This window comes from Euprymna scolopes, chromosome 14 (assembly GCF_053919585.1).
Source record: "Euprymna scolopes isolate OS-2025 chromosome 14, ASM5391958v1, whole genome shotgun sequence".
Classification (NCBI taxonomy): Eukaryota; Metazoa; Mollusca; class Cephalopoda; order Sepiida; family Sepiolidae; genus Euprymna; species Euprymna scolopes.
The window spans coordinates 94,294,781-94,309,329 of NC_136495.1; the positions used below are offsets into that span (position 1 = coordinate 94,294,781).

The window sequence follows — 14,549 nt, forward strand, 5'->3', positions numbered from 1 at the left end:
TCAACTACTACTCTTATGAACCTATCAGAGAGAAATGATTTAATAATTGTTGTTTGGATATACGATCAATGAGGACCACACAAATCTTTCTTGGGAAGGATCTGATTATATTCGTCCAGTAATATGAAATAATTTTTATGAAAAGACGTTCATGCCAAACCTTGTCAAAAACTGCAGATATATCAAGCTCTATCACCATAACTTCACCTGCCTCATCGAGTATATACGTTCAGAGATTACTGATTATACATAATTAGTTAGCTTCCTCTTCCATGTGTCTCTCATTCACACTACTGTCCAAAGAGATAATAATAATTATAATAACAACAATAACAGTAATAATTATGATTTCGTTTATCAATGTCTCTCTGGAAAGGGATGGGATTCATTTCCAGAGGATTTCCCTCAATCCCGGCCTCAAACCAGGAGCTTCAAAGATCAAGGGTTTTTTCTAATGATGTTGGTGGTACCTACAATTGAAGAGGTCTGAAGGCCACCTAAAATATCGGGGATTTGTAGTTTTTTCAATTGTCCTTTCAGAGGACTTGATACTACTCCTAGTGTACCAACTATGACCAGGATTATTTGTGTTTTAACTCCGTATATATGCCTTATCTCCAAGGCCAATGGAGCATAATTGCTCCACTTCTCATTTTCATTCTCTCTCACATTCGTGTCCCAGGGTACTGAAAAGTCTACAATCTGCCAGTTTTTTGAGACTTTGTCAATGACCACCAAATCCGGACGATTATGTTCCAATTGCTTGGTCGTTATGACACTTTTGTCCCACCATACCTCTACCTTGCCATCCTCACTTGTTCTCACTTCATCAGGCACTTCCTCAAACCATTTTCCAGCACACTTCACCACAACCCTCTTGCACACCTCACAGTATATCCGGAGTCCCATGCAATCATGTCTTTTGCGATACTCTCTCTGGGCCAATCTACACCTGCTGCAAGGTGTGCAATTGACTCTGAGGTCTTACCACAAATCCTGCATTCTGCAGCAACTTCCTCTCCAAGAACCACTTTTTTGAACAATCGTGTTCCTAATGCCTGCTCTTGTGCTGCACAAACAAAAGCTTCAGTACTCTCAGCCAGATACCCAGCTCTAAGCCATTGCCATGACCTTTCATCAGCCGCTTCTGCTATATCCTGGAAGAACCTTCCAAGCATTTTCTTCCTAGCCAGTTCCTCTGCCCTTTCTCTATCCATACGTTTCACATAATCAGCATTGGTCTTACATACCTCCACTTCATTGGCCACAACCTTAAGCATCCACTCCTCACTTCTAACCACATGCTCCTTCAATGACATCACCTCGGTTCTAACACAATATTTTACACTTTTTAATCCTCTCCCATTGTCTTTCCTCTTTTGATACAGCCTTGCTATGCTACTTCGGATGTGAAATATACCAAACATTGCTAAAACTTTTCTTGTTTTGATATCCATGGCATGCAAATTCTTGTCAAACTGTCATTCTAAAATTCCTGCACTGTATCTCAAAATACTGACTGCCCATGCATTCACTGCTTTCATTAGATTACCTCCATACAGTTTCGACTTTGCAATTAGTTTCACTCTTCTAAGATACTCCTTCCTGACGTTTTCTTTCATTTCTCTGTTCATGATTCCTACACCCTCCAACACTACCAAATAATTATGCCCTGTATCTTATATTTCTTTCATGATTTCTCCATTTGGCAGCACTATTCCATTCGAATGAACCTTTACTCCTCTTTTCATCACCAGCACCGCTCATTTACTAATCCCAAACTCCATCCCAATGTTTTCTGAGTATGTCCCCACAAGTTCTACCAGTCTCTCTATTTCTTTTTCATTTCTACCAAATATTTTCAAATTGTCCATAAACAGTAGATGGTTGAGGCCTCTGTCACCAGATTCAAAGTTATACCTCAGTTTTTCTCTCTAATAATAATAATAATAATAATAAGAAGAAGAATAATGTGTGAAAGCTTCTTGCGAGCCAATAATAATATTAATAATAATGATGATGATAATGATGATGATGATGATGATGATGATGACGACAATAAAAATAATAATAATAACAACTGGCACCACACCAAATAAGTGAGGAGGAGCAAGGAGAATGGAAAGACCGAGGAGAGAAAGCAGTAACCAGACTTCCGCTGGATGAATGCGAAGAGGACTGGGACCTTGAGGAGGCTTGTTGCCACCTAAATTCCACTGAAAACCAATGGTCGCAACCAATGAGAAATCAATGGTAAGCAACTATTATGATAATGCAAATCTATTTGCAATGGTTATTGAGAGATGGTGGAAAGTAGTGGAAAACTGAGGAGACTTATTGTCACTCAGACTCCAGAGAATGTCAGAAGTTGTTCTCAAAGAGAAATCTTTGATGATGGCCTGTGTGAGTAAATAATAATGATAATGACAATAACAATGATAATAATAATGATGATGACAATAACAATGATAATATGATGATCATCATGTTGTTATTGCCTGTTGTTGTCGTGAGGAATGGTTGAATATTAGGTTGTAGAACAACTGTGTTGATTTCTTATATAATGTGGAAAAGGTTTACAGTGGTTTGGGATTCTTAATCGTATTATGGTCAAACTTAGGCGGGAAAAATGGGTTCATTTTATTTATATAGAAGATAGAACAAGATAGAAGATAGAAGAAGATAGATAGATAGATAGATAGATAGATAGAAGAAGAACATAGATAGATAGATAAATAGATAGATAGATAGATAGATAGATAGATAGATAGAAGATAGATAGATATATAGAAGATAGAAGATAGATATATAGAAGCTAGAAGCTAGATAGAAGATAGAAGAAAGATAGAAGAAAGATAGAAGAAGATAGAATAGAAGATAGATAGATAGATAGATAGAAATAAAGATAGATAGATAGAAAGAAAGAAAGATGGAAATAAAGATAGATAGATAGAAAGAAAGAAAGATAGATAAATAGAAGATAGAATAGATAGAAGAGAAGAGAAGAGAAGAAGATATAACTCAACTGACTCAGTTTATTTTTTATTTCCGCTAAAGTCTTTTTTCTTTTAATTTCTCAGAAAAGTTAACCAAAAATTGCAACAGAAGGAAGAAATGATTTGAAAAATTAGAGGAATGAAAAACTTGTCACCTCATTGAGTTTTCCAGTTTCAGAAGACACGGGCCATGAATAAGCCAATTTATTCCACTCGGGGTTCGACACTTGTGTATGCTTCCATTGACCCAAATTATCAAACCTCTCTTGCTTCACTGCCCATCTGGAAAATAATAAATAACAACAATGATATTATCGTGATTAGATTTATTTAAAACTAGATGTATCTACTCAACGCTGCCCAGTTTGTACTTGCAATTTGTTTTTAAACTATGCTGTTTTGTTTTTCCAAAATATAAATTTTATTTCTGATTTTTTTTAGATAAGGATTGATAATTCGTATTATTTAGATTATTTGAACTACTGTTCCCATCTTGAGTGTTATTTTCATGTTTTTATCCCTGTAACCTCTGACATTCTTCAAACTTGGGAATCTGCACGGAACTTTGAATGGAACTCTTTATTTAATCCACAGGAGTAGCATGCCCTCATTCTGTTAGCCATGGCTAGGTAGAAATCCTAAGTAACTCACAACTGTATTTTGAGTGCTGCCCACGCTGAGGATTGAACCTTCAACCTTTAGAAGAGTATAATTTACATCTGAATTTTACCAAGTACATTATCCGCTAGGCCACAAACCCATAGCATAATGGATAAAGTACTTGATAAAATCGAATTACATTTTTATTTAACAGCATACTGCAATGACTCACCAAAAGAAGGGACTGACCAGAATCTAATATTGATTTTGTAGGATGATAAAAAAGAAATCGATAGCAAAAAATAAAAGGAATTACTTTACTTTATATATTAGATAAATGCAATAGCAAGTAGGGTACCAGATGTTGCCTGTCTAAAGAGAATACAGTTACATCTGTATAAATAAAATTGGCAGGTATAACGAATAACTATGACCAACGAGGAGAACTTATTGCAGACTAGATTATCTTGAGATGCAATTTTTATGGGTTCAGTGTAGAAGTAGATTCACTCAATAGCAGCAGCAGCAGCAACAACAACAACAACAACAACAACAATAAAAGACACGTGTAGAAAAATTAGGGAAATAACACCGGTTGTACTCCTACATATTTAAAAGTATGTATGTAAATTTGCAATTATTTTTCAGCAGATGTAAACACATAAAAATCAATACATAAAAAAATGACACAAATCTCGTTTAAAATCAATAAAAAAAAATTAATTATGAAACACGCAACCGTTAAAAGAGCGTGATTACTTATGTCATTCCACACATAATTGTTTATAAATTTAATAATAAACATTCAAATCATTAGTACATCAGATTTAAGTCTATACAAAGCATCAATGTTGGAGGAATATTAAATGTTGAATATGGGTCATGGTTATCATGTTAGCAATGTCCATTGTTTATGTTGCAATATTTTGGACGTATAATGGGGTATGATCCCACACAGTCGGGCGATTCTATTGATAAACGATGCTGCTAGGAATTGACGAATCGAATTAATTCACGTTCTGCTACCAACCAATCAGAAACCAGAATTGCTCCATAAATATTAAACCTTTTCTGTAGCAATTTCGCATGCTTTTTTCGTCTCCACATGGTAAGAATATTTTGCTCTATGGAACTGTCTACTACAAACCAGTAACCTCTCAGGACTTGTGTGCAACAACGAACCATCGGAAACTGTTCTGTCTACTGCAAACCAGTCACCTCTCCAGACTTGTTTAGAACAACGAACCATCGGAAACTGTTCTGAAACTAAACATGGCTTACACTTTTAGAGGTTATGGGCCCAGCATAGGTCTTTATTTCGATGGGTCCAAATAAAAATTCGAATTGTGGCAAATTAAATTTCTAGGATATCTACGAATCCAAAAGCTACACAAAGTACTTCAAACACAACCTGAAAACAGAAAAGACCCCGACTTCGTTGAAAAGAACACAACTGTCTTTGCGGAATTAATACAGTGTTTAGATGACTGAAGTCTATCACTGGTAATGAGAGAAGGCTGCAAAGCATTAAACATATTGAGAGAGCATTATTTATCGAAAGTAAAACCCAAAATTATTTCTTTATACACTGAACTAACCTCTCTAAAACGAATGGAAGCTGAAACTTTTACTGATTATATTATAAGAGCCGAAACGATGGCAAATTCTTTAAAAATGTCTGGTGAAGTTATAAGTGACAGTCTGTTAATTTCCATGGTCCTTAAGGGATTACCGAGTGATTTCAAGTCATTTACTACCGTGATAACCCAGAAAGAAAAACCGACGACTTTTAGACAATTCAAGGTAGCACTCAGAAGTTACGAAGAAACTGAAAAAATGATCACAGAAAAAAAAACGAATCCACAAATATCATAAAATTTAAAAATATACACATAAAAACGCTAAAATTAAATTATACCCATGCCGGGAATAAAAACCGCAACTTTGCCAAAAACAATTTTTCTCCTAAGAAAAGTACAAAAATTATTTGCTATAATTATGGACGACCTAATCACAAGAGTTTCCACTGTAGATACAGGACTCAAAATGGCGACTCCATTAAAAATCTGGAGAGCTCTGTTAGCGAACATACATTTATATTTTCATGTACGTTTAATGCTTCAACAAACAATAATAATTTTCTTGTCGATAGTGGGGCCACGGCACATGTGATTACAAAGGAATCTGATTTTATCAATTTTGGTCCCAACTTTAAGCCACAAAATCATTTTGTAGAACTAGCTGACGGGAGTCGAGTAAATGATATCGTTTTGAAAAGAGTGTTACATGATAAGGGCTGTCCCCCTTTCATGTAAGTATAAAAATAGAGAAATTTAGTTAAAATGAAAATGAAATAGCATAGACGAAATTCGAACCTCGTAAATTAGGTTTAGAAATAGATTACGAGAGAGAATTAGCAAATGGAATGTGAAAACAAACCATTGTTTAGCTTAGAGATAAAATAGTTTCAAGAAAAGAATGTGCGTTGTCAATTCTGTTATGAAAATTCAATTGAGGAATGCAACTATAGGATAATTTAATAAACATGTTTTCAACATATTGGAAATATAGGTTACTGGGAATATAGGTTAAAATTCCTTTTGTAAACAAAGGAAAAAGTTTTGGACACGCATTTCCAGAACACGTGAAAGAAGACACATGTTTTAACATGTGTATGACGTCATGGAAAACGAGAAGTTCTCGATATAGTTAGAAACTTGGGAGAAACTGGGAGAGAGTCTGAGGACGACAGACGACAGTCCAGACATGGGATTCGAACGTCTAGAAGCGACACGGTCACTTTTGAAACTTAGAATGTGAAGCTTTGAATTCTTGACTCAGAAAACCACGACCGGTCGGGAGAAGAAATAAACCCATCATGTGTTTTTATAAACGTCGTCTTTGTGTTGTAATTCTACCAAAAGGTAAAGTGAAAATTGTCATTATATGTCTTGTATATATATGTGTTTTAAAATGTCTTTACATACAATGTCTCAACACTCAAAGAGCTTCTACACTTCTAAGTATGAACATTTTATATATATGAATCTCGTCATAAAACGAACATCTCTCTCAACAGTATCTCTCTAAGTCTCTCAACATCATCTCTCAAAATCACTCTTAATAAACTCTAAGACTCACTTTTAACAAGAATCTAAATAACAAGAAATAATAACAACAAAAACAATAATAATAAGACGATTATATAACAAGAGGCGATGCTACAATCTAGCTAAAGAACAATAAAGGTGAACTATATTGTATTCTAGAAAACGCTCTTCTAATCCCAAAATTTAAACAAAATATATTTTCTGTACAAGCTGCCCCAAAACAAGGTGCCGATATAAACTTTAGCCCCAATAAATCAAAACTGGTATACCCAAATGGAACTGTATTCGACATTAAAGAAAATGGAAGACTATATTATTTAAATAGCATAGTCCCATCGAAAACCGCCTGCCATGATCTACAGACGTGGCATAAAATTCTTGGACACTGCAATATTCCTGATATCAAAAAGTTGCCAAATGTAGTTGATGGAATAAAAAATACAAACATCAAAAACTTCAACTGCGACGTCTGTACGCAAGGAAAAATGACAAACTATCAAAGCAAGATACCAGACAAGAAGGTCAAAAAAATCCTATCAATGGTGCATTGTGACTTGAACGGTCCCGTGGAACTGATGGCCAGAGAACATTATCGATATGTGTTGAACTTCGTAGATGACCATTCAGTTTTAATAATGGTTTACTTTTTAAAGAACAAATCTGATACCCTGCTAGCAGCGAAAAAATATTTAGCCGACATGGCTCCCTACAGTGAAGTAAAGTGTATTCGCTCAGACAATGGTACAGAATTCACTAATAAAGACTTTGAACTTTTACTAATTAACCATCATATCAAGCATGAAAAAATCAGCTCCTAGATCGCCACACCAAAACGGGACTGCTGAAAGAGCGTGGCGGACACTTTTTGAAATGGCAAGATGCCTACTCATTGAATCAAAACTCCCCAAAAACCTTTGGACGTGCGCACTTATGGTGGCAGCTTATATACGCAACAGGTGTTTTAACAAACATTATCTAAAACTCCATATGAATCTTTCTGTGGTAAAAAAAACAAATTTAAGCCGAATGCATATATTTGGTTCAACTTTCTTCGCATATATAGATAAAAAGAGTAAATTGAATATTAAAGCCGACAGAAGTATGTTTCTTGGATACGATAAAAACAGTCCAGCCAATTTAGTATTTTTCCCAGAGAAAAATAAAATAAAAAGAATCCGATGTGTAAAATTCACAGACACCTTTAATTTTATAGATTAAAACCCGTCATATGAAGAGGATGAAATCATATTTCCTCAAATAATTAAAACAATGAAGACAATAAAAATGACGGAGACAAGAGTATCCATGATGATGATGATAAAGTTGAAAGATATCCCAAAAGAAATAGAAGGCGACCCGATTTTTTTGCGGTCGACAATATAAAAGATTATCAAATTGACTATTGCTATTCAATGGAAAATGCGCCAAAAAGCTTTAACGAAGCAATTAATTCAGAACATTGTGATGAATGGAAAATTGCCATGAAAAAAGAAATAGATGTCTTAACCGAAAATGATACCTATACGGTAGTGCTTCTCCCAAAAGATAAACATGTTATTTCTACAAGATGGGTCTTTACAAAAAAGAGTACAGCATCAGGCGTAGAACAGTACAAAGCTAGATTTGTTGCTAAAGGATACTCTTAGATTTACGGTATAGAATATTTTTGTACGTTTTTACCGACTACAAACCTAACGACAATTAGAATTTTACTGCAAATCGCATCGCAATATGATCTAAAATCCATCAAATGGACGTAAAAAATGCTTAGTTGAATGCCCCAATAGACTGTGAAATTTATATTACCCCTCCAGAGGGATTTATAATGAAAAATAAAAATAGCGTGTGGCGACTTAACAAGTCATTATATGGTCTAAAGCAGAGTGCTCAGTGTTAGAATACAGTATTTCATGATTATATTATTAAACAGCAATTCAGACAATGTGCTGTAGACCCCTGTTTATATACCCAACACAAAGACGATAAACTACTGATTTTGGTTTTGTGGGTCGATGATATTTTAATCGCATCAAATTGTGACATAATGTTAACCGATGTTAAGAACAAATTAAGTAAAAGATTCAAAATGACCGATCTTAGCAAAATATCCTTGTTTTGGGGCATAGAATTTACTCAAAGTAAAGGACTTGTTACGATGAATCAATCTAGAGACATCAATAAAATACTATTAAAATTTAGAATGGGAGAGTGCAAGAAATGCTCTACACCGGTCGAAAATGATATTAATAAAAATATACACACAGAATCTGAAATAATAAATGATAAACAATACCGCAAAATTATAGGTAGTCTTACATATTTAATGACTGCGACAAGACCCCACATATGCTATACAGTAACAAAACTGTCACAAAAATTATCACGACTGATAATAAAGGATTTAAACAGAGCTAAATAAGTCCTGCGTTATTTAAAAGGAACTAAAGAACAGAAGTTAGTATTTAGAAAATCAAAAAATCCCCTAAAATTAGAAGGATTTTCGGATTCAGATTGAGGAAACGACGAAGATCGAAAGAGTATATCTGGATATTGTTTCAGACTCTCAGAAAATGGGCCTATTATTTCATGGAAATCTAAAAAGCAACAGATTGTATCTCTCTCTACGTGTGAAGCAGAATTTATCGTGATCACACACACAACCCAGGAAGCACTTTACCTTAAAAATATCCTAAAGACTATTTTAGAGCCAGAATTAACTAAAAGCCCCGTAGTAATTAATTGTGATAATCAAGCCAGTATAGTCTTAGCACAGAACACGATAATCAACCAAAAATCTAAGCATATAGATATAAAATACCATTTCATAAAAAACGAGCTGAAAAAGGAATCCATTATTTTGAATTACATATCATCAGAACAAAATATTGCTGATATACTCACGAAACCTGCAACAAGAATAAAGTTAAAGCGTTTTTTCTCAAAACTTGTTGGGGAATTCGACTGAATAATTTAAAAAAAATTTTTTTTCACGGCCCTGTATGTATATAAATTTCTATATATTAAAAAAAAAAAAAAAGTCCAGGACAAGACGTTAAACTGTATCCATTTTATTTGTATTAACACTTTAACCTACTAATGCGTAACTAATACTTTTTCTGAAATAAAAAAAGTCACTTTTTAAAAAAACCTCTTTGTAATTTTCCTTTTCGACAAAATACTTTTTGCATGCTTATTTTAAGGCGCGCAGAAATTACAATTGGCTTTTATTTATTTTTTTTGTGCACAGTAATTTTCTTTCTAATTTTTCAAAAATATCCTATTTTTTTGCATTGTTTTAATTAACAAAAACAAAAACAAAAAACAAAACAAAACAAAAACCTCTTTAAACGGGTACATATTGCATGTATGTTTATTTTTATACATATTTATTTATATGTGTGCGTTTTTCTTTTTTTTTTTACAAAACTTTATAATCAAATTTAAGAAATGGCTTCTTTTTTCACATACCCACCGCTTTTTAGGTTGAAATACCTTACATTTCTTTTATTTCTCTTCTCTGTACACATCTGTTTTTGACATTTGAACACAATTAAAAATGGCGTCTTTTTACATGCTAAAATTCTAAGATCCAAATGATTTCTAATTTTTGTTATGTATAATTGAATATAAAAATATATATTTATTTTTGAGCAGAACGAATACAAGGGACTTCCCCATTATAAAAAATAGGGGGGGTTGCAATATTTTGGACATATAATGGGGTATATATTTAATTGCCGCCCACATCGGCAATATTTGGCACAAGGCCTGGAAAGTGGGATACTCGCAGGCTCCCCTAAAGGAGGGGCACTCCTGCAATTTTAAAAATTGCCTGAGTAACTCCGTCGGCATTCCCCGGTCGGGGCGCCTCAGGCAGCAAGCAATAAACTTGCCCCAACGGAAAGCCCGGTGGCAAGGCCTGGGAGGGTGGACCTCCTAGGTATTACCCTGGCGGTGTACCTCAGTCCAACAGGTGCTGGGCCGGTTCCCGGCCCCACCTGTTGGGCTGAGTGTCAAGTGACGAATCCTTGACTGGTACTACCCTGTCTCCATGCAGCCGAAGCCGCTAGGAGACATTCCATCATACAAGACGTAGAATGGGGTAGATATTTATTTGCTGCCCACCTCAGCAAAATGTGGCACAAGGCCGGAAAGTGGGAACCCCGCAGGCTCCCCTAAAGGAGGGGCACTCCTGCAATTTTAAAAATTGCCTGAGTAACCCCGTCGGCATTCCCCGGTCGGGGCACCTCAGGCAGCAAGCAATAAACTTGCCCCACCGGAAAGCCCGGTGGCAAGGCCTGGGAGGGTGGACCTCCTAGGTATTACCCAGGCGGTGTACCTCAGTCCAACAGGTGCTGGGCCGGTTCCCGACCCTTCACCTGTTGGGCTGAGTGTCAAGTGACGAATCCTTGACTGGTACTACCCTGTCTCCATGCAGCCGAAGCCGCTAGGAGACATTCCATCATACAAGACGTAGAATGGGGTATGATTCCACACAGTCTGGCGATTCTATTTGTAAACGATGCTGCTAGGAACTGACTAATCGAATTAATTACCGTTCTGCTACCAACCAATCAGAAACCAGAATTGCTCCATAAATATTAAACCTTTTCTGTAGCAATTTCGCATGTTTTTACCGTCTCCACATAATATATATATAGAATATTTTGCTCTGTGGAACTGTCTACTGCAAACCAGTCACCTCTCAAGACTTGTTTAGAACAACGAACCATCGGAAACTGTTCTGAAACTAAACATGGCTTACACTTCTAGAGTTTATGTAATATCAATCGTCGGCCATGGGTTATCACTGCGGCCAACTAATGGAACAAAAGTAAGAGCCATATCGACTTAAATGACTCCAATTCAAAACAAATAAACAGACAAAAAAAAAAAAACTGCCTATTAAGTTCTAATTGTTGGAGAAATCTGCATCTGAAATGACAACAAACAGGATAAGAGGGTTACGGTTGCAAATGCTTTCATGAGAGATTGTGGGATGCTGAGTTTTCAAGGAATAAAGTTCATTATTTTTTGCCACACCATCGAAAATATTTCATTTCACATGTTGGTAAACTCACAAGTACCTAAAAATGCAAATTAATATTTTTAGGTACTTGTGCAGATTTTGAACGGGATGTATCTGGAACATGATGTCAACCGGTGGACTATGCTGAGCATCGCCGATGATCAAATCTTAACAACCGTACGAAACAGAAAAATAGAAATTGTAAAAAACAAAAACAAAACGACCCCCGATAATTTTGTTTTAATATTCATTTAATGTTTCATGGTAAACATTTTGTTTTATACAGGAGGAGATTTACTATAATCATTTTTTTGTACTTTTTGTTTTAATTTTTGAAAGATTAAAACAAAAAGTACAAAAAAATGATTATAGTAAATCTGGGGGGGGGGCAGGTCAGTACTTTTTGACGGACCGTCTTTTTAAAAATCTACCAAAAATCAGGTAATTATCCGATCAATACGAAATTTTCAGCGATTATTAGGAGAAGAATGAACTTTATAACAGTGTACTTATTTTTCATAAACGATATTTATATATATATATATTTTTGCTTACAACCCCCCCCTTGTTTTGAAGTGGGAACAAAAAATAATCATCTGAAACTAAACAAAACATATTGTGTTGTTGTAAGGGACAGAATTATAGATTTAAAAAAAAAAAAAAAATTGTTTGCATACCTTATTTTGACGTCTGAATATCAGAACTTCGATTGTGTTTAATTATCCCGCTTTTGAGTTTTGAAGTGTGAAATTCGGTGAATATGTTAAGTAAAATAATTAATTTAAGTTAAGCAAAACAAAAAAAAATTTTTTTTAATATTTATACGAAAAAAGCCATTTTAAAATGTTTGATAAATAAATTAACAATTTTTTTTTTAGCGAGCCGAATAATGCATGACCATTATTAAACAGGGCATGCTTTGAATAATCGATACAAAAAAAAAATTCGATAAATATTGTGCCCTTTGTGTTAAAAATAGCATCATTTTTTTCGATCTCGTTTGAAAACGTTTGCCGCCTTTCGACTACGGTGGACCAAACGCACTGAAATAATTTTTTTTTTATTCTGCTTTAAATTGCCCCCCCCCCCATTTTGGGGAGCCTGGCCCCCACACACATACACATTAAAAACCAAACTCATACAAATGGTCACCCATCTGGTACTGGCCAGCCTCAGCTTAATAATACATTGAAATTTTCGTCACTGAAAAATAAGTTTTTTTGGCCTGTTTGGTCTTCCATAGTTTTCTTCTTATCAAAAGAAAACGTAAACAGAGTCGATCTGAACTCTACGTAGACGCGAAATATCTGGTTACCTATATGAATAAGTGGAATTATTTGAAATTCAGGTACTTATATTATAATATTTTTGCATATTCTCTTAGAAAATCATCCTAAATCTTAGTTAGACAATAAATAAATAAATTAATTATTTCAAAAACCCTTTTTTTTTTTAATATTTAAGTACGTTTTTTGTGCAAGACAAAAAATGTCAATTGTTAACTTTTTGGGAAAATTTAACATTTAAAATTGAATTAAAAATAATAGAAAAAGTTTTACATTATTCTGTTTTCTATATGATAAAATTCAGGGTTCTATCTTTCTGGAAAAAAAAAAGTTACTCAGAAATAATGGATTTTAATAAATGTAATTTAGTTTTAAAAAACAACAACAACTTGATTTTGCGGCCATTTTTGGCGGTGCCTACGTTTAGCAAACAAAGGTTTTGTTTTTTTTTCAAAACAAATTATGTATTTTTGTTTTATTTTCAAATTTTTTATTTTTTTTTCAATATTTTTCTTTGCACAGAATATTGTAAGAAAAGGTTTTAAAAAGGTTCAATTGTTATTTTTATTTATTTATTTATTTATTTATATAGTGTTATTTGCAAAAGAAAATTGTAAAAAAATTTGTGCACTGCACCTCCAGCCACATCCATCAATTATGGAGCCTCTCTTTGCACTAATACATTTTACGCCACATGTAATTCAATTCTCTTTGGGATCCGATTAATTTCTTACTTTGACAAAAAAAAAAAAAAAACTTTGGCTTCCGCAGTTATTTGTCTAACATTAATAAATTCATAGTGCCGTCAGTCTCCATGTAACATCTAGTTTTATTTTTTTTTTTTCTTCCAATATTTATCCGAAAGTCATCTCCTCATTGCTTGGCATCTTACATCAGATTACAAGCACCATTTTCACTGTTTTAGAATCGAAATAAATTCACTTCGATATTTTCATTCGAAATAATTTAATTTATTTGATGCAGGCAGGCTCGAACCTGTGACGCGAAGGTGGAAAAGAAAGTGAAAGAAAATTTGACGTCTTACCACTATTCCATGACGCAACCAGAAGTCTAAAGCGTTCAAATTTAACATAGTAAATCAAAAACAAAAGATGACTTACAGAAATGGCGTTTCATTTTAACCTCCCATGAAAACAAATTAGACACAAGGTCGTTTTAAAGTTGGGGGAAAACCAGCTCCCCCCAAAAGTGGGCACTCTGACAGTATCCAAATAAATAGTAATTGTCTCAGTATCAAGGGTTTCCTCTACATTGACCAAGGACCAATTACAGAGAAGATACTACCCGGCTTGAAGGCCAGACGGTTGTGTTCTAATAGTTTTACTTTATTTACACGAAAAAGACAAACAAACATTGGAGACTACAACGACACAGTGGGAATTTTGTTTAACTTGATCAAAAAAAAAAAAAAAACCATAGAGACGATGTCTATTTGTGAATCTGAGATATTACGATCTGGGAAATATGCGAAAAGTTCTTGCGGAATCTAATTGATGCGAGAACCCTG

At 34.4% G+C, this 14,549-nt stretch overlaps 1 protein-coding gene across 4 annotated transcripts in view; it reads right to left on the reverse strand.

The window, feature by feature from the left end:
• LOC145293168 (doublecortin domain-containing protein 1-like) overlaps positions 1-14,549 on the reverse strand; it is a 562,737-nt gene that overhangs the window by 227,989 nt on the left and 320,199 nt on the right. For all 4 annotated transcript variants that reach the window (XM_080139630.1, XM_080139632.1, XM_080139631.1 and 1 more), the window contains exon 21: positions 3,152-3,278. In XM_080139630.1, coding sequence (XP_079995756.1) covers positions 3,152-3,278 — 127 coding nt within the window. The remainder of the gene's footprint in view (positions 1-3,151; positions 3,279-14,549) is intronic.